At 53.2% G+C, this 26,036-nt stretch overlaps 9 protein-coding genes across 9 annotated transcripts; 6 read left to right on the top strand and 3 right to left on the bottom strand.

The window, feature by feature from the left end:
• Positions 1 to 324: 324 nt before the first annotated feature.
• On the top strand, positions 325 to 1,816 carry AYL99_02455 (hypothetical protein; the record flags this gene model as incomplete). Its single annotated transcript, XM_018833971.1, has 2 exons — positions 325 to 744; positions 797 to 1,816. 2 exons carry the CDS (start codon positions 325 to 327, stop codon positions 1,814 to 1,816), a joined length of 1,440 nt encoding a protein of 479 aa, XP_018696595.1.
• Positions 1,817 to 2,534: 718 nt separating this feature from the next.
• On the top strand, positions 2,535 to 3,846 carry AYL99_02454 (hypothetical protein; the record flags this gene model as incomplete). The annotated part of the gene is made up of 2 exons (XM_018833970.1): positions 2,535 to 2,801; positions 2,893 to 3,846. 2 exons carry the CDS (start codon positions 2,535 to 2,537, stop codon positions 3,844 to 3,846), a joined length of 1,221 nt encoding a protein of 406 aa, XP_018696594.1.
• A 347-nt stretch (positions 3,847 to 4,193) lies between these two features.
• AYL99_02453 (hypothetical protein) lies at positions 4,194 to 7,967 on the top strand (the record flags this gene model as incomplete). Its single annotated transcript, XM_018833969.1, has 1 exon — positions 4,194 to 7,967. The coding sequence occupies one exon, from the start codon at positions 4,194 to 4,196 to the stop codon at positions 7,965 to 7,967; it is 3,774 nt and encodes a 1,257-aa protein (XP_018696593.1).
• A 591-nt stretch (positions 7,968 to 8,558) lies between these two features.
• Positions 8,559 to 10,710, top strand: AYL99_02452 (SulP family sulfate permease; the record flags this gene model as incomplete). Its single annotated transcript, XM_018833968.1, has 2 exons — positions 8,559 to 9,358; positions 9,414 to 10,710. 2 exons carry the CDS (start codon positions 8,559 to 8,561, stop codon positions 10,708 to 10,710), a joined length of 2,097 nt encoding a protein of 698 aa, XP_018696592.1.
• Positions 10,711 to 11,754: 1,044 nt separating this feature from the next.
• On the bottom strand, positions 11,755 to 12,192 carry AYL99_02451 (hypothetical protein; the record flags this gene model as incomplete). Its single annotated transcript, XM_018833967.1, has 1 exon — positions 11,755 to 12,192. The coding sequence occupies one exon, from the start codon at positions 12,190 to 12,192 to the stop codon at positions 11,755 to 11,757; it is 438 nt and encodes a 145-aa protein (XP_018696591.1).
• A 2,627-nt stretch (positions 12,193 to 14,819) lies between these two features.
• Positions 14,820 to 15,569, bottom strand: AYL99_02450 (hypothetical protein; the record flags this gene model as incomplete). Its single annotated transcript, XM_018833966.1, has 1 exon — positions 14,820 to 15,569. One exon carries the CDS (start codon positions 15,567 to 15,569, stop codon positions 14,820 to 14,822), a length of 750 nt encoding a protein of 249 aa, XP_018696590.1.
• Positions 15,570 to 16,028: 459 nt separating this feature from the next.
• AYL99_02449 (prefoldin subunit 2) lies at positions 16,029 to 16,581 on the bottom strand (the record flags this gene model as incomplete). Its single annotated transcript, XM_018833965.1, has 4 exons — positions 16,029 to 16,064; positions 16,112 to 16,310; positions 16,403 to 16,493; positions 16,542 to 16,581. The coding sequence occupies 4 exons, from the start codon at positions 16,579 to 16,581 to the stop codon at positions 16,029 to 16,031; spliced, it is 366 nt and encodes a 121-aa protein (XP_018696589.1).
• Positions 16,582 to 16,805: 224 nt separating this feature from the next.
• On the top strand, positions 16,806 to 19,827 carry AYL99_02448 (adenosinetriphosphatase; the record flags this gene model as incomplete). Its single annotated transcript, XM_018833964.1, has 2 exons — positions 16,806 to 17,955; positions 18,005 to 19,827. 2 exons carry the CDS (start codon positions 16,806 to 16,808, stop codon positions 19,825 to 19,827), a joined length of 2,973 nt encoding a protein of 990 aa, XP_018696588.1.
• Positions 19,828 to 20,598: 771 nt separating this feature from the next.
• AYL99_02447 (hypothetical protein) lies at positions 20,599 to 24,998 on the top strand (the record flags this gene model as incomplete). The annotated part of the gene is made up of 6 exons (XM_018833963.1): positions 20,599 to 20,656; positions 20,795 to 22,028; positions 22,085 to 22,328; positions 22,461 to 22,575; positions 22,677 to 22,837; positions 22,920 to 24,998. The coding sequence occupies 6 exons, from the start codon at positions 20,599 to 20,601 to the stop codon at positions 24,996 to 24,998; spliced, it is 3,891 nt and encodes a 1,296-aa protein (XP_018696587.1).
• Positions 24,999 to 26,036: the final 1,038 nt, after the last annotated feature.

Raw genomic sequence — 26,036 nt, 5'->3', positions numbered from 1 at the left:
ACAAAGGAGCACAGCTATGCTTTCATTCTGAGATGAAGCCTTCCTATTGTCGTCACCCCTTGAATCGGCCGTGAATGGGTACCAATGGTGCCTCCTGAATAGACCATTTGTCATGTTTGTCGTGTTTTGCATGTTTGTCACTATGTCCCTGCCGCCGAAGACCCACTCTGCGTCAACCCCAGATCGCATCTCCCCTGCTCCCTCTTGATTTTATTTTCTCACAAAGTAGATGTGCTTGTTATCTTATACCTAGACACATTGTTGCGTATCTCACTGGTCGTCTAAGAACCGACTTCGTATTCAGTTCAACTACTTTGTCTCAAAATGGCCTACTCACCCTCCCCAGCGTCTCCCTTGGGAGGTCCTGATGGAGGCGCATACTCCCATCGTCGGTCGCCAACCCCTCCTGCGCAACCCATGTCGAAGCGAGACAAGCGCAGAAGCCAGCATGTCGCCCACCAGCAAGAACTACATAATGATCTGAACAACAATCGTGAACAGCACTACCGAGAACAGCTGATTGCTCTGCAGCACGACATGAGCCTCATCTCCCAGGCTGACCCCTACGAACCCGAACCTTTGGAAGATTCCCCAGAAGAGGTGGCTAGAATCGCCGAGTTGGCAGCGTCAGGCACCCCGTATCAATCCCAAATGTCGTCACTGGCAGGTAAATGGTATGCCGAATTCGTGCATGAGATCAACGATGCAAAGGAGGCCAAGGAATTAGCTCTCATACAACTCATGGTACTCAGTATCCCATCCGACCACTTAGGTGATGACGCTGACCACGAGGCAGAACAATCACAATGCTCGCCTTGAGAGATTGAAGTATGAGTGTGATTATCGCCTGCACCTCGCCGCAGAAGAATGCGAACACATGACCTCGACCCTGCGAGAACGGTTGTTTCAAGCACTATCTAGCAAGAGACAACGATTAATGAAAGAGAAGGAACAACTTGATATTGCAGACACCAATGCGCTCCTCCTCCACCCGAGTCAGTTCAGCATCACCAACCCAGCATCTCCAGGTGGCAACCACCACACGAGTCGGAAGACGCGCTTTACCCGGCATCGTGAGCAGGAGGACATGAACGGTGTTTCAGAGGTCACGAACAAGCGTAAGCGCAAGATTGCGGACGACGATGTTGGCTCCCCGTCACGGAACGGCATTTCCACTCCGGGAGACCGCAGTCGTGCAGCGCTGGCAAACCAGACTGCACCACTGTACTCCATTCACTCACTCTTCACCGACAAAGAACTCAACTTCCAATCACACCAAGCGCAAATTGCAGCTCGTCACTTCTTCTCGACATCACGGAAAGAAGGCGAGACCAGCAACACAAGACGGCGCCAGAAAGTGGACGACGACCGAGATCGAGGGTCTGCCGAGTCAGGTTCGGAGGAAGATGAGGAGCTTGAAGCTCCTGAGATGGACCGGTCAGCCAGTCAGAACGTGCATGTCACAAGATCAACCCGAACAATAGGCGCCATGAGTGGGCTCAATGCTCTGAGTGACCTGGCTGAGAAAGCGGCAACGCGCCCAGCACTGCCATATGCAACATTGCATACCCATCAAGGTCGCCAAGGCACGTTCCTTCCTCAACCGAGCCGATTAATGGCCGAAGAGCTCGAGGAGGATCTCTTGAAGATTGCTCAGATTGAGAGCCAGCCCAAAGGTCAGATGGACAAGAGGGCTGTCGAGGATGCGCTCAAGCCGCTGTCGGAGTCACGAAGCAACTTGGCTCCGGATTGGCCCGTATATCTTGACATTCACCTCGTGGACGTGGATCCAAGGAAAACTGCAGGGGTACAGTGAGATCGGGTACTCGGATGAGAACTGGCCCAACGAGGAACATGAATGAAAGCCCATACAGCAGCCATGTGGACAACGGCATATTGATACTACCAGATTGGGGACGGGGAAAGCACATTCCGAGGATCTAGATGCCTTGAATTAAAACATATTGAACCACTCCTCACAGACTGCCCTGCGTCTGTTTCTCTCTCAAGTAGGCAAGATGCCGGTGGCATGCACGGTGCGTTGTGAAGGGGCCCTGTTTCTGCATGCCGGCGCAGAATGCACCGAAAACGAACAAGGTACAAGACCAATCACTAACATGATCGACGGTGGCACATCACCCGTTGCCAGCAGGGTGTCATTGATTTCCCCAGACTTGGTGAGTTCAATAGGGCTCACTGGCTCACGAGGCCTCCCACCGCCTCCTCCATCATTGCTCCCCCAGCTCCCCCGCAGTCTAGCCCTCGAGCTTCTACCACCACCCAGCTACCTTCGATGACCACGGCATAAGCCTGCTGGATGCGAAAGCCTATGCAGCTCCACCATCACATCATTACAATCAACTCGCTGCAGCTTTTGGCATGGACCACCACAATGTAACCTGCAAAACCGGCTCCATGTAGAGCTCCCACCAGGTATAAATCCTATGGCTCCTCTCCCTTGCTCGCCTTCTTCTATGTCCCCGTGGCTGTGAAACGAGCAGGTCAACAGTGAGGCTATAAGATTTCTTGCCACAATGTGGTCACAACTTCGACGGGTTGTTCTGGCATTGTCCATTGCTGTACCTGTTCTGGCTCAGAATAGCTCCAACTCTTCTGTCCCCTCAGGAGTCTACCCTTTTTCCGTGTATACTCTGATCGCTGAGAATATCACCGCGAAATTCATCCCATATGGAGCTCGCCTGACCTCACTCCTGGTCCAGGACCGCAACGGCAACTATCAGGACATTGTGGCTGGATATGACAATGCCACCCAATATCTAACCGACACAGAAACAAATCACGTAAGTCTTGAGCTGTACCAGAAGTTGTGCCGATTCTTGCCCTCTGTTGATCCTGCTCTGGTCGCTAACGCGGGGATTCATTCAACGAAAGACCTACTTTGGTCCCGTTGTTGGGCGATATGCAAATCGAATCAAGAACAGCACCTTTACCTTGAATGGACAGTCTTATCATATCCCCGCAAATGAGAATGCCGGCGCCGACACACTCCATGGGGGTGTAGTTGGATATGATCAGCGGAATTGGACTGTTGTTGCTTCTTCGAGCTCGAGCATTACATTCAGTCTGCTGGACACTGGCTTCCAGGGCTTTCCAGGCACGGTCTTGACAACGGCCACTTTCACTCTGGGCACCTTCGCAAGCGGTCCGCAGGGCGAAGTTAGACCGCGATTGACGAGCAGCATGGTTTCGTCGGCGTTGGACGAGGAGACGCCCATCATGTTGGCAAACCACATCTACTGGAATCTCAATGCATTCAAACAGGCAACAATCCTCAACGATACAACTCTGTGGATGCCATATTCTGATCGATACATCGAGGTAGACCCTATCTTGATCCCCACTGGCGGTCTGGGATCTGTCTCGAATGTGTCAGCCCTAAACTTCCTTTCTCCCAAACTACTGGGCGACGCTGTGGATAACGCCACTGGTGTCTGCGGCGAAGGATGCACTGGAATTGATAACGCTTTCATCTTGGACCGACCAACCAACGCAGGTCCGACATCCTCGAATTATCCTGTGCTTTCACTGTGGTCCGAGACCACCGGTATTCAGCTGGACGTGTCGACCAATCAACAAGGTCTTCAGATATACACCTGCAATGGCCAGAACGGTACGATTCCGGTCAAGCAAAGCCAACAGCAAAGGAACAATGACACGCAAGGCGCAGCTAAATTTGTCAATCAGCATGGGTGTGTTGTGATCGAGACACAGGCGTGGATTGACGGGGTCAACCATCCGGAATGGGGAGTCAGCAACTATGAGATCTTCTCCCCCACGACTGGACCGGCACTAAACTATGCGACATATGATTTCTCGACATTTTGAGAGTCCGAGGCCAAGTATAAAGAGGAGAGAAAATGGAAAGATGGGCATTGTTCCCAGCCTGGAGGGCCCCCCCCTTAGCCAATCAAAAGGCGCGGAGTTAACGTCATCGTAAACAACGGATAGTAAACAAATGCATTGCGACGACTCTCAGGACTCTGTGAAACAGCCACTTTAGCGGCTTGCTGAACATACAGTAGCTTAGCAAACGCATTGGTTATCAGCAAACACTTAGCACCTTATGCTTTCTGAAAGAATTTATTGATGATGCTGGTGGTGAGCTCGCAGGGACTGAATCATTGAACGTAGACGGAAGAATCCGCGCATCCAACGTCCTCCACCAGAACAAAATGTCCCGACCGCCCTCCGTGACTTCCTACCACCACGACGAACTAAGCTCCCCCGATCCTCTGGCCACCTGTGTCAACGATGAGCCCTCGCATGGTAACATTGCACATGGCAGTAGGCAACCGGCCCCGAAGCGCCATTCAAGCACGGCAATGAAGACCACAGGCAGATCCGCCAACACAAGCACCTTCGGTTACGAAGCACTGGCCCCCTCCTCTCCGTTTCGCGCCGTCTCCGAACAGAATCTGAGTCCCTGGAAGATCAGGGTGACGGTGGAGGCAGAGCCAGAAGATGCCAATATGGAAAGCAGCGCGCTCCTGACCAAGTCGAGAACGCGTACGACCCGAAGATCATTACAGCACGAGAACCCTGAGGTTGAAGGACCAAAAAATCCTGCGAGAGGGGGAAAATCCCCATCCCGTGCGACAAAGAACAAGAGAAGCGAAACACCAGGGGCTATTCGCAGAAACTCGGGTCGCAGCAGGAGACAGAGCGTGACGGACCTGGACATAATACCTCTGGGCGATGACGCGGACGAGGACGACTGGTTGAAACAGAAGAAGTCGCCACGAAAGAGGAGGAATTCTCGCAAGAGCGCCTCTACGCCCGTGGTCTCGACTCAAAAGGCCTCTCCAACAAAGTCTTCAAGGTCCAATGCCAGCGCTTCAGGATTCGAGGTGCGACCAGATACAGATACCGAAGACAGCGGTGGCGCGGAGGAGCAAGAGAATGGTGTGGCGGAATCCCAGTCCCCAGAACTTCGCACGATCAATCTTAATCAAGTGTCGGTACGACCTCGTGCGTTGTCGACCAAGTCAAACGTGGAACAAGCCCCTGAAAGTGAGGATGCGATCGTGAGCGGAAAGACGAGAAATACATCAATGAAGCAGCAAATGGAAGTTCGAAAGGTGTCCGTTAACAGCGCCCTGAGCTATCCAACTCCCTCTCCTACCTCCTCCTACCATGGGGACTCTGACGACGTGGGAAGAGCTCTTGATGACAATGATTCTCCAATACAGCATGAAAACGAAGCCTTTGATACGATTCTCGAGAGTGAGGGGTTTACCATGATCGATTTGGACACTTTGCCCTCGGTGAGACGAATCACGAGCAGCCCTCTTGACGGAGGATCAACCTCCAGTCTTCACCCTTCGGACATAGACGATCCCAAGACACATCTTCCAACCACTGGGGCTGGGAAGAGAGTAAATGGCGACCTTGCAGCCTCAAATCCTTCCGCTACATTCCAAACGATCACATATCCTGCCATCAGGCCAGACGAGAGTGAGCTATCAAGCACTGTCCCATCATCACCGCCCGCGTCGGACAAGAGCCAAGGTCTCCTGAAAGTTCCCTCGTCATCCACAGCTGTGGGCCGAAAAGTAACACCACTACCATATTCATCACCAAAGTTGCCATCCCCGCCTAGACCCAATGTCCGACGAACGCCACATCATCAACATCGTGCCTCAGCTGGTGCCGTCTTTGCAGGTATTGCGTTGCAAGAAGTAATGTCGCCAGCTCGTTCTGGCGAGGGAGTGTTGGCAGGCAAGCAGGATACGTCCTCGAACGCGAACTACTCCAGGCCAGAAGAGGATAGGGCTCTATTTGTGGGCTTTGATTGTGGGACCCAACGCGAACTCAGAGCTGGCCTCCGCTTTGGCGAGGAGCTCGCAAAGAGACTGGCATCTTCTCCTGAAGACCAAACAGCTTTAACCACAGCAAAAAACTCGGAACCAAACAAGATTTCGAATACGAAAATCCCGGTCAGTTCTGAACAGAATTCACGTACGCAGGTCTGGCGAGGCGAGAACCTGGTCCAACACACTCCAGTCCATACAAGTGGTAGCTCAGAACCCAGTCGCGAAGTAACTGCGGTTCATACACCTCCAAATCCTGCACGCGACTATGCCGATAACTCACTCCTCGACACGCAAGCGAGGCGGGAACGCGATTGGCAACTCGAGAGAGAAGCCATATCAAGAGAGATCCAGAACGCCAGTGAAAGCCAAGTAATTGTGATTGACAGCGACGATGAGGAAGAACAGCCAACTCCAAGAGCAGAAAGACAAGAGGTATCACACCTTGATCTCGAATTCGACGCAGGCGATGAGACCGACATCTGGCTTGCGGAGGCCAAGAATTCGTCAAGTCCAGGACTAGCCGTCCAGTCCAACGCAGACAGCCTCTTTACCCACACTGAGCGAATCAAGCAACGACAACGGGCCCAGGAAGTTGTCAACAGACCTCGCAGAAGTCTGATACCAAGTCCATGGAAGAGGGGCGAGAATCTTGATGCTCCACAAGAACGAAGCACTCTGCTGTCCGCCGGTAGCGAGGAGGCGAGCACCTTGATATTTTACAATGAGCCTGAGAACAAGATCCGGTTTGGCGCTGGTGAGATCAAGAGGGAGCAATTGAGACTCAGAAGGAACAGCGGAAAGTTCGATATCGATCTGATGGCTGGCACACCCAGGGGGGAAGCCGCTGAAGACGGAAACGCGGATATCACAGATACTATCATCTTTGAGGGAGACGAGCCAGAAGAGGACACTTCGGTCGCGCCAGGCTTGTCAAGTTCTACCGCTGAGTCTGAAGCATCCAATCTGGCAGACGAGCTGGACGAGGTTGGCGACTTAGCAAACGAGATTTCTCAGTCATCAGGAACTCTTGAATCTTCGCCACAAGCTGTCAGGATCCCTGTCAATTTCAACGATTCTTCGATATCCATATCAACACCACCTCCGCGACCGGCCGCAGCTCGAGCACAGCCACTCGATCGCAATGAAGCCAGAGAGAACTCTCCAACACGGCCGCCCACGCCTCGCTCTGCAATGAAGGGTTCTCGCTATAGCTGCAACCAGGGATTGGGCACTGCAAGACCCGATGCCACGGACATGATTAGGAAAGTCGTCTTTAGCCAAAGATCGCGAGGAGTCGATGTTGATGGTCAAGAAAGCAGTTTCAGCATGAGATCCTCGACTGACGACTCTTTTGAGGATTCAGTTGGGATCCAGTTGAACCAAGACCTGCAAGCGGTCGAAAAAGAAACGAGGCGTACTGATGACAGCCCGCCAGCTGTTCTTGAGGGAGACTTCAAAAGTCAAGGGACAATGAGCGTTACGCAAGACGAGCCGTCGGTCGCCAATCCCACACAGAACCATGACAGACTCACCGTCGGTCAGTCTGAAGACCTTATCAAGCCAACAATGTCTTCCAGGGACCAACCTCAAAATCCAGCATGGGCGAAGACAAAAGCCTCCATCTCTTCGTCGGATAAATCTTCCAAGAAGACTGAAGCAAATTCTCACCGTGTCCCATCGTACCTCACTCCACCGTCCTATCCATCTGACCCTCTCCGCTCCATCAAGAAGCCCCTCGCTCTGACTGGAGACTTCTCAAACACCCACTTTCGCACCCTCCACATCATCTACAGGAAGTCACTCCGTCCGAAATTTCATGCGCCGCCTCGCACGATGATCCGTCCTGAAGTCCATGCACTGCGGGGGACAGAGATGGTGGTTGACGAAAGCGCCAATGGACTCGTTAGGGGCGAGTTTGCGTGGACGGTGGGCGACGGAGAGTGCGAAGTCCTCGAGAGATTTATGCAGGAATGCGAATACAGCCACGGATGGTACAAGGGTCAGCAGATGAGACCAGATGCGGCGGAAGAAATCAAATGGGGATGGAGCGTCAAGCAGTTGGCGGAATGGCTCTGCCGGATTGTGGTTGGCGAGGTTGTGAGAGACGAGGAGAGGAAGGCAAAGGGTCAATAAGATTCAAATCATGTCTTCCTTGCATCAGTGGAGCAGATGTTCTTTGTATATCCTCGGAAGTGGGCACAGAGACAGCGTTGGATAGGGGCTGGGGCTATCGACGACCACGAGACAGGACGAATCTCAGATATTTCTAGGATTCGAACAAGAAGATACATTGGGAATGAATAGATACCTACAGAATGATGTGATCTCATTACCAGTGACAGTGACCTCTGGTCTCTCGAATAGCGAGAAGCAAGCAGCGTCGTCAACACTGGCGTGGGATGCGACAGGCACGTGCCCTGGGCAAAGTCCTAGCTCGCCCACTACACATGCACATCCCACTTTCCATCCACACATCTCCCCCTATTACCATCCTATGCGAATGCCTCCTGCATCAGGCTTCCCCATCTCAGGTCCCTTATTGCATCAGGATATTTGCGGGGCGTGTCAACGACGCCTGACCATATCACAATCATCTCTGCTCTCACACTCATATAAGACGACGACCGGTCCCTGGATATTGTCCTGCGTTCATTTCAGAGACAGTCCCGATGGCATTACCCATTCATTCGGGCAGCTGAGCTTTTCAGCAAGGCCGACAATGCCATGGCTGCAGCGGGATCGGACGAAAGACAGCTCCTCCTCAAGACATGCACCCAGGAAACCGACCTCGACAACGCCAGTGCCTCATCGAAAGACGATCGGCTCTCACTGCCAAAGTCAGAGCGCATCACCATGTCGTCTTCTCAGAGACATCATCATCGAGGACGTAAATTGGCTCGTCTATCCCGCCATCTGCCGTTCATCAAATGGGTACCAGAGTACCAATGGAAATGGTTGCCGGGGGACTTCATGGGCGCATTGACGGTGGCTTCGCTTTACGTGCCGCTGTCTATCTCGTTTTCTCTGCTGGGACACGCTCATCCTATCAGTGGGTTGTACTCTTTCGTCATCACTCCTCTTCTCTATGCACTACTGGGGTCTTGTCCCCTGATGGTGGTGGGACCGGAGGCTCCAGGCTCTCTTCTTGTTGGAACAGTTGTTGCCCTGTCAGGTCGAGGCAATGAAGACGAGCAGGACCAGACCGTCAACGCCCAGATAGCCGGCACCGTCACCGCTTTCACGGGGTCGATACTGTTCCTCACTGGCCTGAGCCGACTTGGATTTGTGGACTCTGTGCTCAGTCGACCGTTCATGCGAGGTTTCATCGGTGCTGTCGGACTCAACGTGGTGATATCGCAAACAATCACGGGCCTGGGTCTTGGGCCATTGGCGAAGGAAGACCCTATTGTGTCGGGAGGGAGCCCTGCGCGGAAGCTTCTCTTCACTCTCACCAACCTTACGGAAACACATTTCCTCACCGCTGTGATTTCCGTAACGAGCTTTACAATCGTCATGATAGTGAGGTAAGCCGAGCCGTCTCTGACAGCCCTCGAAACTCTCGACTGACGAACTCTTCAGACACTTTCGAAGCGTTGTGGAGTTACGGTACCCTGGAATGGCGTATTTCCCGGATAGGTTTGTGGTCATTGCTTCTACCACCTTTCTCACGTGGCTCTATAGCTGGCATGAGCATGGCCTTCAGGTGCTTGGGCGTATCCGAACACCAGAAAACCTCGGAGTGCCTTTCCGATGGCCGTTCACATTCCATAACGTCGACAACATCTCGAGTCTCATCACCACAGCCTTTGTGATTGCTCTTCTAGGCCTGTTCGAGTCTTCCTTGACAGCTAGGAGTCTGAGAAAGGCTAATGCGGCAAACAAGGCATCTCACATCCCTTTGAACTCCAATCAGGAACTCATCGCCCTCGGAGTCGCCAACATTGTCAGCGGGTGCTTTCTCGCGCTGCCGGGATTCGGTGGCTACGGCCGGAGTAAGCTGAACTTCTCGGTCGGTGGAAGAACACCGATGAGCAACGTCCTGTTGAGCGCCATCACCTTGATTTGCATCTTCTTCGCCCTTCCTGCATTCTACTACATTCCGCGAGGGGTTCTCGCGGCCATGATTGCGATCGTTGGCGTTTCAATGATTGAAGAATGTCCGCACGAGATTGCCTTCTTTGCGAAGATACGAGCGTGGCCTGAGTTGTCCCTCATGGCGTTGGTCTTCGGGGCCACGATCTTCCATTCCATCACGTTGGGGATGACGGTGGGACTGGCGTGGTCAATAGTGTCTTTGCTTCTCCGCCGGGGATGGCGATCCACGGTCCGGATTCGGGACTCCTCGACACAAGCCTTACAAGACGGAGACCTCGCACACATGGCCGCGCTCTCGTCGATGCGAACTGTGTCCGTCACCGTCTCCGGACATCTGACATTTGCCAACTCTGGTAACCTGAAAGATCGCCTTCAGGCGCTAGATCACGACGCAGCGTCGGCACCTGAGCCGTCCCACTCCCCTATTATCAATAATGACACCTCGCACCAGAAACGGGATACGGAGACCGTGCTCATCTTCGACATGCGCCACTGCACAAGCATTGACGGCTGTGCAGTCCAGGCCCTGACCGAGATCATCGAGCACCACCATGCCGTCGGCGGAACCCAGATCATCATCTGGAAACCGCTGCAGTCCCACGTCGGGGACGACATACAGAACAAACTGACCCTGAGCGGCGGCGCCGCGGTGAGTCTGGGCGAGGAGGATCGTAATGTGAGCTTTATCACCACCTTGGAGGAGATTCGGGCGATATATTATCATGGGGAGACCGGGCAAGGGAGCTCGGCGTCCGTGTTTGAATCTTTAGACATGTTGTAGAATCGAATACATAATACAGAATCAGTGGGAGATGGTATATACATATATATATCTCTGTATGTATGTGTGTATACACGAGACACAGCGACGAGGAATACCGGCTTCTGCGTATTATTGTCCATTCACCTCGCACGACTTGAGCCCGACGGTCGGGTCCGTCGGTCTGTCTCCGGCGACCTATCCGACCCTCTCTCCAGACATGCTCTACCTGCACCTCTATCGCGGCTAGGGGGGTTGGAAGGGAAGATTGCAGTGGTGTATTATTCGGAAGAAGCACCCAGCACCAGCACCAGCACCAGCACCGACCCACCACGACAAAATACAGGACGCGACAGAGGAGAGAGAGAGAGAGAGAGCGCGACAGAGGAGAGAGAGAGAGAGAGAGAGAGAGAGAGAGAGAGAGAGAGAGGAACGGGGAAGAAAAAGAAGAAGAAAAACTTTCCATAAGACACTGACTGACTGATTGACGGCTGGCTGAACTATCTCTTCCATAACCTAGGGGGCCTATCGAGAATGGGGGATTCCCAGATTGGGGCCGCGACTCTGATCTGAAAGTGGAGGCAGACAGGCAGGCAGGAGGGAGTGCGCAGGAGTTCCAGTCCGCCTTCGTGCTGGCAACTGCTGAATCGCCCCATGGGTTCCCTCCGCGACCAGCCCAGCCCAGGGTTCCAACTCAACATTCATCATGAATCTCCTCCGATGCCCAGCTGCATCTGCATCTGCATCTATCTCGGCCCAAAGCAGTGCCTGCTTCGGGGCCGCCCTCCACGCGTGACCTGTGGCGCAGAGGTATCCTGCAGGTGTCGGCGCGGACGTTGCTGTCATGGCTGGAGATGAGGTCGGGTCTGATTCGGGCGCACGGTGGACGCTGACCCCCGCCACCAGAGGCGTGCAGTCTGGCTTGGTGGCAGGAAGCAGGAGGCAAGATGCAGGAGAGGCGAGCAGGTCCAGAAACGAAGTCCAGTGTCGTGCTTCATTTTCGCATAAAAGGTCGCTTGGAAGTCGTGATGGAGGGATTGCTGGAACACAGAGAGGTGGAATCCGTCACGAAGAACCACACGCGGCAGACATGATGTTCTGGGGCGGACCGACCGTGTAGTAGCCATCGCCGGCGGCGCCATCAATGGTGGACGAATAGCCGTTGTTGCCAACAAAACTGCACGGTCCATATCCCGCCACGACGCCGATCTGGTCAATGGTCACATCGTTACAGTCGCCGACTGCATAAGCCGGCAAGCCGAGACATTCGATGTTTCCTAGATCATACCAGGTACCGTCCTCGGGAACCCAAAAGCCATACGTCTGGGATCCTCCGACCATAACGACATTGGTCGGCCAGTCTGAGGAGAAGGCTGAGTTCGTGACGGGTGATCTAACCCTGAGGATTTTGGGATTCAGCGATTTCCTCACGACTGGCGTTGCGACGGCAGCGGTGAACAGCGAGCTGGTGATCCAAATAGATAGCAAGCTAATAAAGTACATTCTGGGGTCTGTGAGGCATTAGTTCGATACAAGCTAAGAATATGTCAGGAGAGGGAACTCACCGAGGTCGAGATATAAAGCAAGTTTTGGTAGTAACCACTGAAATGATCCTCCCCTGGGGCCGATATTCACTGGTATGATGCGCCGATCCTCAGATGCTTGTCTTGGGTCGAACGTGACAGCACAACACTCCTGGAGTCTCTCTGAGGAGTTTAAAAGTACTTCAACAGACCCAGGAGCTATTCCTCCAACTGAGTATTCAAGTGATTGAAGGAAAAGGTGGTGAATTGCAGTGGCGACCAGGTGACGTATTGGCTGTTTCAATTGTATCCAGACGCTGTACGAGATTTCTTCAAAAGAGTGGCAGGCAAGGAAAGAGATTGCAGGGCAAATAATTTACAAAGTTGAAATCCTGTCTGATCAAATTCCAATGCCACCTAGATCCCCGGGTCCTGGAGTAACGAGTGTGAGGAACGACAAGGAGGTTTGCAAGGAGTTGTGGTCGCAAGGAAAGGCAGCCCAGGAGAGATATTCAAAGCGCCTAGGTGGAAACGCCAAAGGGGGGGCCCAAGCAGTGGATTGAGGTCTGAGCGGCGCACGACGATGCCAGTGGCCGCGTGGCGTCGATTGGGACCAACAGGAGGTTTTTTTGGGTGCCAAAGAAGCGAGCAGAGGTCACTGCAAGGTGGTTAGGCGGACTCAGCGAGCCAATATAGAGGTCTAGATGCCACAACGATGGATACCCGCACACGATCGATAGGTATTCGAGAAATGTGTGCTCAAGGAAATGATTGTCGTTGGCCGGCGCAGATCGCCTGACTGCAACACTTAGCGATCATTGAGGGTTCGGTGGCGTCTGGACGATGCGAACTCTTGCAGGCACGCTTGGTATGGAATGGAACGGGCCACCACGGTGGAGTATTGGTGGCTTGGATGGGCTCAATCTTGGGGGCGTTCTGATGACTCGTAGTACGACTGAATACTTGCAGAGACGGCGAGTGACCCTCAGCAAGCTTGGGGACCGGACTGGCGGGTGCTCTATCTGGGCGGTCTTCTCTCGTCCTGCTCAATTCCCCCTCCCCTGTTACCGGGTCTGCAACTGACCGGCGAACCCGGCCCTACAGAATCGAATCAGACGTGGGTGGAAGAATTACCAAGAGAGTGGCGAGTGACTCACTGGGAAGCACCCGATTTGCGTTTCGGCCATCCATGTACCCCTTGCTTTCAGGCTTCCCTGGTTCGCAGCTTGGGCGCACCCATGAACTCTCACCCCCCTTCAATGGCTATTGGAGCTGTAGAACGTGGCGCGGAGAAGCAAGACCACCCAGTAGTAGCGCAGAAGTTTCTGGGCCAAGTGGTGGAGCCGGCTCCCTTGCACCTCCGACCATGTCTTGGGGAGGTTCTTGTGTTCGACAAGGTTCACACTGGTGTGCGAGAGGCAAGGAGCCAAGGAGCAGCAGTGGAGCGGGGGCCATCCTTGGAGCGGGAGTGTGTTCAAACCCCATTGAGAGCAGTGGTGTGTGTGTTGGTGTTTCAAGCAGAGACTGATGGACTGTCAGAACTGCATCTGTGAGGGTCGATGCTCATATGCGCGAGAGAGCAAGGGTGCCGTAGCACGAGAGAGACTGGACCTGGCGGAGTTACTTGCAGAGAGACAACGGTCAAGCAAGAATTTCATGCCGGAAAACCTGATTAGGTACAAGTTCCGGGTACCTCGTTCCTTCGGGCAACCATGCGGCGTCGACAGGTACCGGTCCTCCCTAGCGAGGGCCACTATTGCACGCCCACCAGCCTCACCAGCTCCAACTTACCTCGGTAGCTTACATAGCTGCCACACCTATGTACGGGAGCATTGTAGCAGTACTCGTATCTGCTGCCTATCTAATCATTGAACATCCACCCGGCACATCGTCAATCAGGTGGTGTTCAAGATCAATCAACTACAAGCACTGGGTAATGCTCTTCGTGTCCATGTTCAAGCCAACTGCATCCCTAATTGTACCGTAACGCTGGTCATTGTGGCCCACGGTAGGCCTCTCTGGAGTAGACCCGGCGCAAGCAAGATGCAAGACAAGCGCAGCTTTTGCGTATCGCCCCGTCGGCGGACCATGGCTTTCTCTCTCCGATGCTTTTTGAAGTCGACTAGCTAGCCTACAGACTGGCGCAGGTAGCTACCGATTTACCCAGTGAGAGACGGCGATTCCCTTAGCCTTGCAGCTATATCAGATTCGGCATCACGGACAATGCTGGGGTCACGTCCTCCGTAGTCTAGTTTCACACCGGACAATCAAGCTATCTGCGAACACAAATAGATGTGCACTTGCGTGTATCAGGAAGCACGCCATTTCAAGACACAGTTCCACCTCGCCTTGCTACAGAATATGTCCGTGGGTGGGATTTCGTCATCGTTGAGCTGCTATTTGTGCGACTAGCTAGCTACCTCGTACAGTGCAGAGGACGTCGAGCTTCTCTTGCAGTTAGGGAATATCACAGCTTGCTCTCTCCTGCATCGATTCGATAGGTAAAATATACAGCGCCAACAAGAGTCTTCTCTCCCCGCAACCGATGACACTGTGCCTGCTCGCCCGCTAGATATGTATCTATCCTTTCGACCCTCTTATCGGCACTCAAGACAACACGTGGACTTCGTAGAATTTGTTGTGTTTGGTACACCACATCAACACCGAGCACGCCGGCATCCATGGTCGAGCGCCTGCTCCTCCCGAGATCCCTTCTGAAGTGTACGGCATTGTCTTGAAAGGTGGTATCTCCATATATCTTTCAACGCCCGCCTTGTTTGTGTTCGGCTCGGGGTGGGTCTCTCGATAACTTCGAGAATGGGGCGGAATTTGCCACGTCTTGTCGCTATTTTGGCTGATGAAGTATCTGGTCGACATGCTCTGGTATGTACTGTATGGGATTTCGGCACCACTCAGCTCTTCCACATCAATCGCCATTCTGCTTTCGTCCGTGTCTTCCAGGGGAGCAGTGTAGGATGTCAGAGAAGTAATAGGCGGTCCGCTCCGAACATTCCACTGTTGTCCCGTGGGGCGACCACGAGTTGGAAGGGGGTTGTTGTGCAGAGCCCTCGTTGTCACCTCGATGATGTGGGATACGTCACATTTCGCAAAAGCGTATTCTGCATCGTCCGCACACTCGAGGAACGTTCGAAGCTGAAGGTTCATCAAATGACGACCGGGGTTGACGAAACTTCGAGGCAGGTGAGCTGAATTGCTCTCTGCTACAGGACAGCAGAAAAGAGGCGGTCGACTGATGAGCGGTGGAAGTGCAAATGTAACACGAGAGCGGTTGCCGTTCGGGTTGATTCTGTATGTGTTACCGTTGGATGGAGGCCGCATGGCTTCGGAAGGCGCCATTGTCGAATGAGCGTTGTCAAGATGGCAACAACAAGATCAGGATGAGGCTGAATGGAAAAAACAGGTCAGTATCTGAGAAGAGGAAGGGAAGGCAAGATGGTACCAGGCAATTAGGGCTGTTTGTTGAGGGCTTACTCACGGAGTCATTTGTTGATCGAGTTCAAAAAAAGGCGATCAACTGAATTATCGATGAAAAGGCCCTCTCGCAGTTGCCCGCAACAGTGGTGAAATCGCTCCAGCAGTTGCAAGCTGATTTTTATGATAATATTGCCGTCACACCTTGCTTGGATCTCATGAATTCACAAGACCAACCAACGTGTCGGGGTAGTCGCTTTCATTCCAGCAGAAGAGGACTCATTTTTGGGACTGGCCTTAATTCCCCCCCAAGCTGTCGCGCCTGTCGCGCCCTCTGCACTTATTCATCCGCCACATCTCCCACAACGCTCTGTTATTCCTTCCTTATTGGTTTTGGACAACCTGTATGTTGTTTTTCTTCTGTATCCAGGGATCAGTGAGAGTCCGTGGAATAGACTTGGCCTCACACTTGCCTTCCACTTATCCATCTCATCCTGCTTACTCTTGTACTGTTTGAGCAGTTCTTCCAAGACCTGTTTGAGGCCGTCTGAATTGGTCTTAAGGGCAGGTAGAACGTCTTTCACTGTTCTCTCAACAAGCACCCCGTTGATTAACCGGAAGCATTTGCGGTCTTGAGGCAGTGGCTGAAGTGTTTCCATCACAAGTCTGCCCACAATCCGCAGTCAGAATTATGCACCTCTCGTCCGAAGTATGATCCACCACAATGAACTTGTAGTGAAAAGATGGATATGACTGACTTGTGTTCCTCTATCTCTTGTTCAATCTCGCCCACCTTCTGCGCAAGCGACTGAAGGGTGTTCTTGTAGTTGGTATACTGTGACTGCAAGTCTAGCATTCTCTTAGCAACGGCACGTCATATATCAGGATCCTAGGTACCTTGCTGTTTCCTTAGAGCTGTTTCCTGCCCTGACGCCATTGTGTCGGGATTAACAGACATCAAAAAGTTGGATGGAGGGTTGCAGAGGCGGGGATACAACTTGAGTGGGCGCGTTTGCAGGGCTTCCGCGTAAACTCCGGCCAAACTTTTTCCTGCACCATCACCACTTATTAGGCACTGGACATCTGGTTTACTCGTCTCCTTGCTACTACGAGAGATCTGGCCAACAATACCAACCTCCGAAGGCTCATTACTCCCACAGAATGGAGCGCAGTAATAGCCCAAAGAGAAGGAAACTCGTAGGAAGTTTCCATCCTGCGCAAACCGACTCGGGCGACGATCTAGGCCCGTCCCTCAAGGCTCAACATGCATCCAAAGGCCGCTCCGCCAGACCGTCCGACAGAAGCCATGGCCGCCTGCACCAGTCGAGGCCGCACCAGCAGGAGTTTGATGGTCCGGAGCCTTTCTTCAACGACGAGGACACTGCAGCTATGGACCGCGACTGGTACACCGGAGATGAGTTTGGCCACACCTTTGGCGACGAGACGCATAACCCTTTCGGTGGTGCAGATGCTTCTTGGGCAGACAAGCAACGGGAGCAAGCACTGTTGGACAAGAAGTTGGGAAAGAGAATGACAGCCAAGGCGGCGCAAAAGCAGAAGGAGGTAGACGCCTGGGAAGCCAATCGAATGCTCACATCGGGGGTTGCGCAAAGGCGGGATCAGCTTCAGGATTTTGATGATGATGATGCCGTCAGGGTACATTTACTGGTGCATGACCTCAAACCTCCATTTCTAGACGGGAAGACTGTCTTCACAAAACAACTCGAACCGGTGCCGGCAGTGCGGGATCCTCAGAGCGACATGGCTGTCTTCAGTCGGAAGGGGAGCAAGGTTGTACGAGAAAAGCGCCAGCAGAAAGAGCGGCAGAAGCAGGCACAGGAAGCTACAAATGTCGCCGGTACTGCCTTGGGTAACATAATGGGCGTGAGAGAAGACGAAGGAGACAGCGCTGCCGCGGTACCAGGCGAGGATAGCGGCAAGAGCAAATTTTCCGCCCATCTCAAAAAGAGCACCGGGAGCTCTGCATTCAGCAAAAGCAAGACGTTAAAGGAACAAAGAGAATATCTGCCGGCGTTTGCGGTGAGGGAGGAATTGATGCGTGTGATCCGAGACAACCAGGTCATCATTGTCGTTGGCCAAACAGGTTCGGGCAAAACGACACAACTGACTCAGTTTCTCCATGAAGAGGGTTACGGAAAGCACGGCTTGATTGGTTGTACACAACCTCGAAGGGTTGCTGCCATGAGCGTTGCCAAGCGGGTAAGTGAGGAGATGGAAGTCGAGTTGGGCGGACTGGTGGGATATGCTATTCGTTTTGAAGACTGCACAAGCGATGAGACGGTGATCAAGTGTAAGTCCCGCCACTCTCTTTACTCGGCGACACACTGATTGGGGTGCAGATATGACGGATGGCGTACTGCTTAGAGAATCCCTGACTCAACGAGACCTAGACAAATACTCATGTATCATCATGGACGAGGCTCACGAACGCGCTCTCAATACCGATGTCCTAATGGGCCTGATCAAGAAAGTTCTCGCCCGACGCAGAGATTTGAAACTGATTGTCACATCTGCCACCATGAATTCGGAGCGGTTTTCCCGCTTCTATGGAGGAGCACCAGAATTCATTATCCCGGGCCGCACATTCCCGGTTGACATTCAGTTCTCACGTTCGCCCTGTGAAGACTATGTTGACAGCGCCGTCAAGCAAGTTCTCGCCATTCATGTCTCGCAGGGCACCGGAGACATTCTCGTCTTCATGACAGGCCAAGAGGACATCGAGGTAACTTGCGAGTTGATCGAAGAGAGACTCCGTCTGCTCGTGAATCCTCCGAAACTCATGGTGTTGCCGATATATTCTCAAATGCCTGCAGATCTCCAAGCAAAGATTTTCGATCCTGCTCCTCCTGGTGTTCGTAAAGTCATTGTTGCCACCAACATCGCAGAGACCTCTCTGACCGTGGACGGCATCATGTACGTGGTCGACTCTGGGTTCTCCAAGTTGAAAGTGTACAACCCCAAAATGGGCATGGATACGTTGCAGATCACCCCTATCTCGCAAGCCAACGCCTCTCAGCGCGCTGGTCGCGCTGGTCGTACCGGGCCTGGCAAGGCATTCCACCTGTACACCGAGCAAGCGTTCAAGAACGAGTTGTACATACAGACGATTCCTGAAATTCAGAGGACGAATCTGGCAAATACGGTACTACTCCTGAAATCACTTGGTGTCAAAGACTTGTTGGACTTTGATTTCATGGACCCTCCGCCGCAAGACACAATTACCACCTCCCTCTTCGACCTTTGGGCGCTGGGGGCGTTGGACCACGTTGGCGACCTCACGTCCATCGGCCGCACAATGACCGCATTTCCGATGGACCCCTCGCTGGCCAAGATGCTCATCACGTCCGCTATCGAATATGGCTGTAGCGAGGAGATGCTCACGATCGTCAGTATGCTATCTGTACCGTCTGTGTTTTACAGGCCGAAAGAGAGGCAGGAGGAATCGGATGCGGCCAGAGAAAAGTTCTTCGTGCACGAGTCGGATCATCTAACACTTTTGCACGTGTACACTCAGTGGAAAAGCAATGGATACAGCGACGGCTGGTGTGTTCGGCACTTCTTACACCCCAAAGCGCTGCGTCGTGCAAAGGAGATTCGGGAGCAATTACACGACATCATGGTTGGTCAACAAAAGATGGAGCTCGTTTCGTGCGGGACAGACTGGGATGTCATACGGAAGTGCATTTGCTCCGGATACTATCATCAGGCCGCCCGTCGGCGAGGAGTTGGAGAGTACATCAACCTACGCACCAGCGTCACAGTCCAGCTTCATCCCACCTCCGCTCTTTATGGGCTTGGGGATCCGCCCGATTACGTTGTCTACCACGAACTGATCTTGACTAGCAAGGAGTACATGAGTTGTGTCACCGCGGTGGATCCGCACTGGCTGGCAGACCTCGGTGGTGTCTTCTACAGCTTGAAATCAAAGGAGTATAGTGCTAAGGACAAAAGGATCATTGAGAGCGAGTTCAACCGTAAAATGGAGATCGAGAGGCAAATGGCCGAGGATCGAGCCAAAGAGGAAAGGAGGCGCCAGGAGGATGAAGAGAAAGAGCGCTTGTTGATCGGAAGGCCCAAAAGTAGTGGACCCGTGGTCAAGAAGATGGGCACCAATGGAGTGGTCAAGAAACCGATGGTCCCCAGAAGGCGGATGGGATTTTGAGTGTCATCAGGATGCGCTGCCACTCCGCACATTGATACAGATGATATGAATGATATATCGATCCACTTGCCACGGGCGAAGCTTTCCAAACCATGCACGCAGAATCCTTGTTGGACAGGAAGAGATAGACGGACAACCCACTGATGTATCTGTAAGCCTCACAGCCTTGCAGAGTCAGCCTTGTGAAGTCTATCTCAAGGCTGCCAAGATCCGTTCACGCTAGTATATTATCGGAATAGCGCCACGGTCGCCAAGTCTTTTCCCCTTTTGACGCTTGTCGCGGCCTCCAGTTCTGGTTGTGCACATTCCCGTACGGATTCGACCCCTGCCGCCATACATCGAGAATCGTGATCACCACCGGTCTAGCATACCACGGGAAGATGCTGGCGGTGTTTCTGTCCAGATTGAAGCCAAGAGTGGTTGAGAAGGGCTTCGGGCTGGACGATCTCTTTAACCACAGCCTTTCCCCGTCCATATCAGATTCTCTACAACCAATGGCGCGGTAAAATACCACTTCGACAAGACCATCTCTGTGTCGTCAAAACATAGGCGCTAGGTCCACATCTGTGTTGGCTTGGGACAGAGTCGTACGCTTTTGTGTCGCTCAACAAAGTGAACGAAACAGCACTGTGCTGCTGCCCTTAGCAAGGTAGGTCTTCGATCACACAGCAAGACGGCCGACATGGAAGTACTCTGTCTTCACCATGTCACTGCTGCTTTCACTTTTTCCCTCCACCACTCACTCTACAACCTCAACAACGACTGACAACCATGTTCCCAGGTGGTGAAAGAAAAACTGTCCTTGAGGATAAGGCTCGGGAACCCCTTTGTAAGTCGTCTCATTAGCCGAATGATCATTCGTCAACATTCGCGTCACCGACGCTGGGCTATTTATCCCCCAAGATGACGTTGATCTGACGGAAAAGTCTCCAACCCGAGGAGAGAGGGATAAGTTAACAAAAGGCAGCATCTCCGTCCAGTCGCATCTCCATCAAAGAGGACCGTTACCTTTCGCAGACATATCTCTCCCCACCGTCTTCGTCCAAATCGACAAGTTCTCCTCACTATAACCAATTTCGGCCCGGGCAGTCTCCTTTCTTTGCAGGTTCCCGCAGAGAACAGCGTCCCAGTGGGCCTCCGTATCGTCTTACAGCTCTCGGCAGTCAAAATTCTTCGCCTGGAAATAAATATCTACCAGAAACTCCTGAATCTGCGACTTCGGCGGACCTTTCATCCTTATATTCACCCATTGTAGGTGGAACAAAGGACAATAGCAGTGCCTTATCACCCTCCAGCTTCTCGTCACCATCTTCACCTACACCACCCAACGAGAAGAAGCCCAGTCTTCCACTCACACGCGCGCCAAGACGAGTTCTTCGACCAGACAACTGGTGGCAGAAGCAGGGCAAGCAGTCGCCAAGTGACTCTGCGTCTGCCAGACCTCCGCATCTTCCCCCCAAGTCTCCACTCCGACTCAGTGAAGATTTTGCAAAGCCTCCTCCGCTTCCTCAGAGATCACCTCTTCGACCAAAAGGGCTTCCACTTTCACGTGAGCCTGCTGCCACTGACCGAAATTCCGCCGCAAGGTTTGAGCCCGAGCTTCAGGAAGACAGAGCACTCTGGGACGAGCTATCTCCGCCTCCGCTTTGCGTTCGAAAGACCAGACCTCAAGCACCTCCAGCAACTCCAGCACGCGCTGAACCGGAAGATCGGCAGCGAAAGAGTCGTCTCGCTTCCGCAGATTGCCAAGCAGTCCTTGACTGTCCAGAACCAGAGTACACACCGCTCACCCGTGAATTTGTTCTCCGACGCCTCCTTTCAGAAGAATCATTCAACGAAGCCACAAAGCAGCACCCCGCAACAACACGAGACGAAGAAGAACTATCAGCTGAAATCCTCGCACACCGCCGAAAGACCCTTGAAATCCTTGAATCATCACCAGAGGCGGAAGAGTCCGATACGCCTTTGCGGAGAACAAAAACTTTCAAACAACAACGCCGAGTTGGGGCGACTTTCACAATGGACAGTCTTCATCCGGACTCAGCTGCAGCTATGACTGCTCACCGTCGCGAGGCGATTCGTCTTGCCCAGGAACAACAACGGGCGGTTGAGGAGAAGTGCAAGAGATCCAAGCAGCTTGAGCCTGACTATGCATTTGATGAGTTGATTGGTAAAGGTAGCTTCGGTAGAGTGTACAAAGGGTGAGTCATTCTGAGGCTTCCGGCCTTCGGCTGCCCTCTCCTGACTTGTATAATAGACGTCAACTTTCCACATCGAAGGTCGTTGCCATCAAAGTCCTTGACGTCGATGAAGCGGATTTTCATGCCTTTGGTGATCACAAGGACGAACAAATTCGAGACTTCAACCGAGAAATTAGAATCCTGCGACAAGCTCAAGAGAGTGGAGCAGAAAACCTCAATCAAATGATCGAAGCTCTGCCCGTGCATAGTCAGTTATGGTTGGTGTGTGAATATTGTCCTGGCGGCAGTGTCAAAACCCTGGTAAGTTTGGGTGTCCATTGAGTCCCCAGAGACCTGGTTCTAGCCGGTGACAGTGAGACTCGATGCCATCTATGTTCCTTCGGAGTGTGGAGGTCTGAAGGCTACAGTGTTGACCTGATTTTGACGGTGTAGATGAGGGCTACCAACGACAGACTTTCCGAAAAATATATCATAATTATCGCACGGGAATTGGCAAAGGCTTTAAAGGGTCTTCACGAAGCAGGCATCATGCACCGGGATGTCAAAGGTATGTTTTGTTTCTTCCCATTGTATGGGGGCTTTTTCCTCTCCTACAGCCAACCCCCTTTTGCCAACAGATTGAAGATTGACCTTTTGTCTTTCCTCTAGCTGCCAATGTTCTTATTCACCAAGAGGGTCGTCTAGAATTGTGTGACTTTGGTGTTGCCACCATTCTTGATACCCAAACAGACAAGCGAAAGACATTCATAGGAACTCTGCACTGGATGCCGCCAGAGCTGTGGACAGAGAATCCCGAGTACTCAGATGAGGTAAGCTATGAGGATAGTGCTGCGATACTCCCACTTCGGAGGTCCCCCTTGGATTGGAGGCTGCGGCTAACACGACCATCAGGTCGATGTGTGGGAATACGGCTGCACAATCTATGAATGTGCCATGGGACGGCCGCCCAATAGCGATCTGCGTGAACGTCAACAACTCAAAATGAGAATGAGACGCCTGAAGCAGGCCATCTCCCTCCCAGAAAATGAGGCTTTCAGTGACGGTCTACGCTCACTTGTGTCCTACGCACTTACTCCTGATGCCGCCACGCGACCGTCGATGAAGGATGTTTTACAACACGATTTTCTCAAGGACACCGAAGCGACGCATCCAACGAGCATGCTCACCGAGCTCGTTCAAACATATTACGCGTGGCTGTTCAGTGGCGGCCAAAGAATCTCTCTATTCATGCCTGGAGGCGCAGCGGCTGCTTCTGCCCAAGGCCCTGATGCCGACATCGATTCCGAAGATGAATGGAACTTTAGCATGACTCAAGATTTCGAAAAACGCGTATCTGCAATCTTGGAGATCCCTGACTTCTCGAGTTCGTCTCCCGACGAAACCGTGACAGGAGAAGAGACCCCCAAAGGGTTGACCAGACCTGGCGGTCTCTCGCCCCCCAAAGAAATGACCGCAGCTCAAAAGGCCAACTTTGAAGCCCGGGTCAAAAGAGGAGCAGACCTCTCCAACCTGTTTGACCAGAACAAGCCCGCATACGAATACAAGACCAAAACGGATTTTATCCCCATCCCCGAACAGCGTCGAATATCCGACTTACCATTCCGAGCCATGGCGGAAGACCGGCCTAGCTCTATCGCATCTAACGTCATTGATCTGGGAGACTTCGATGAAGCCGACTATGCCGTCGCAGCTGCCCCAAGGACAGATGATAAAATCCAGACCGCTTACGCTGCCACACCCATGAAAGAAGAGACCATCAGACTTGCGGACGCATCTACACTTCGGGAGAAGCGGGCCAATTCCAAGGGTCCCCGTGATCCCAACAACCAGTCTCTCACCGCCAGGAGAGCCTCATCCGCTGAGGCTGTCGCCCCTCCAAGCACGTCCGCACATGACTTTGCAATGTCTCAAGAAGAATGGACTGTGAAGAACAGAACAAAGGCCCCTGAGCTGCAAGAGCCAGCTGAAATCACGTCGTCCCGACCCGGGCATGCGACCATGGACTGGTCCTTCGCGAGCGCGATGTCCGAGGCAGCCATGACAATCCCACAAATCAACGTCCCCTCGGAAGAAGAGCCCACAAACGGTCACGAACTCCCCGGCCCGCCGGAAGAGGAGGTCGAGGCAGAGGCCAGTTTCAGCCAAAAGACCAAGAAACACAATACAATGGATTGGTCTTTCTCTTCCGCCATGGCCGAAGCAAAGGTTGCCGACGACTACGAAGAGCAAGAAGCTGTAGGATCGTCCCCCCCAGCCGCCACTCTTACATACCAGAAACCTGCTGCTTCTAGACCTACACCAACCCGTCCGGCGCCGTTGTCGCGCCAGATGACCATGCCGGTGACGCTCGGTGACTTCGTGCAAGCGGAAGGACGGGAGATCCCTCGACCTTCCACCGCACTGTCTGAAGCATACAGCGACGTTTCAGCCTCGTCTACGGACGTGGATCCATTTGGCCTTGAGCGCGACGACGACGGCGACGGAGATCATCCGGGCCCTGCCACCATGGACGAAGACGTCAACATGGGTGGGTCCTATTCGGGGAGAGGGAGGACGATGCGCCCCGGGTATTCCTCGGCAACAACCATGCCATTGACGGCGTCCGGTCCGCGTCCGGCACGGATTGGCGAAGACGGCTTTCCTGGGCCCAGCCACTCCCACTCGGGAGCACCCAACATGCACCGGGCATCAGATTCTTCGGTGACGTCGAACGCCACGGCGATTCCTGCGGGTGGAGTGCAAGCTCCCCTCGTCGCCTTCGTGCCGCCCGCATCTCCTCCCAGCACGGCGGCGATGTCCGCCAACGCCTCCAATGAAGAGGTTGAGGCGGAGTTGATGCGCCTGCTGAAGGGGCTGCAGGGGACGTTGAACGCGGCGACGGAGGTCATGGGTGGGCTGGAGAGGAGCAAAAAGGGTGAGGAGGGGGATGTGGAGGAGGAGTGGACGTCTGAGGAGGAGCAGGAGGAGTAAGAAGGAGGTGAGGCTTGGGCGGGTGAACGACACGACGATATCGATAGTCCAGATGAGAGAATCCAAATCCTTTTTTTTTGTTTTCGGCATCCTGTGTCGTGTGAACAAGAAGTGCTACCAGTCCCATCTAGTGTGTTCCAAGATCCATGTACCGACTGACTGCCTGACTGACCAGGGCGTGTTTCTCGGTCATATGACATGAGGAAGTAGTGTAAGTGTGTGTGTGTGTGTGTGTGTGTGTGTGCGTGGTGTGCAGTCCCAGGGCGCATCTAAACAAATGACCTCTTCCGGGCCCCCTCGATCTTGACAAGGCCGAGGCCGTTGCCGGAGCCCGGGGCCCGGGGCCGGCGCGACGAGGCGAGGCGAGGCGAGGGAGGCGGAGCGGGATGGACGGATGGACGGACAGACGGACAGACGGACGGGAATTGAATCTGAACTGGGAACACTAACTAAGCTGACTAAATGACTAAATGACTACCGGACTGGCAGATGGATCGACCGACTAACTTCCCCATCGTGCCTATGTATGTAGCAGGCCAGTCCCGCTGTGTAATACGTCTGTGGTTGGGTGAGTGAATGAGTGCGTGCGTGCGTGTGTCAGCAGTCACTATATATATGTAATTATATATATATAATCCCCGATCTGTCGCCCTCCGCCCCCATCTCGCTGACTCATCAGCGGCCGCTTTGCTCCCCCGCGAGCCACTATTTAGGCCATTCCCTCCCCCTTCCGCTCTCTTCCACTCCCTTCCTCTCTTCCTAGCTCCCCTTCCATTCCCTTCTGCTCCCTCACGGCTCTGGCCCGCTCTTGCCCCGCTTCCTCGCCTCCCTCATCGTGATAATCGATCAAGAGACATCTACGGTCCAGTTCGTGCACTACGCGCTACAAGAATATCTCCTATAGGAAGCCGAGATATTTAAAGTCGCGGCGGGGGAGTGGCAAGGGCGAATAGCAGAATCATGCCTCACTTTTCTCACATTCCCACCTCTAGCGGACAATAAAGAAACTACAGAAAACCGCGTATAGAGTGCGCTTCT

This window comes from Fonsecaea erecta (assembly GCF_001651985.1).
Source record: "Fonsecaea erecta strain CBS 125763 chromosome Unknown Scaff2, whole genome shotgun sequence".
NCBI classification, from domain to species: domain Eukaryota; kingdom Fungi; phylum Ascomycota; class Eurotiomycetes; order Chaetothyriales; family Herpotrichiellaceae; genus Fonsecaea; species Fonsecaea erecta.
This window is presented reverse-complemented; position numbering and strand designations above follow the sequence as displayed.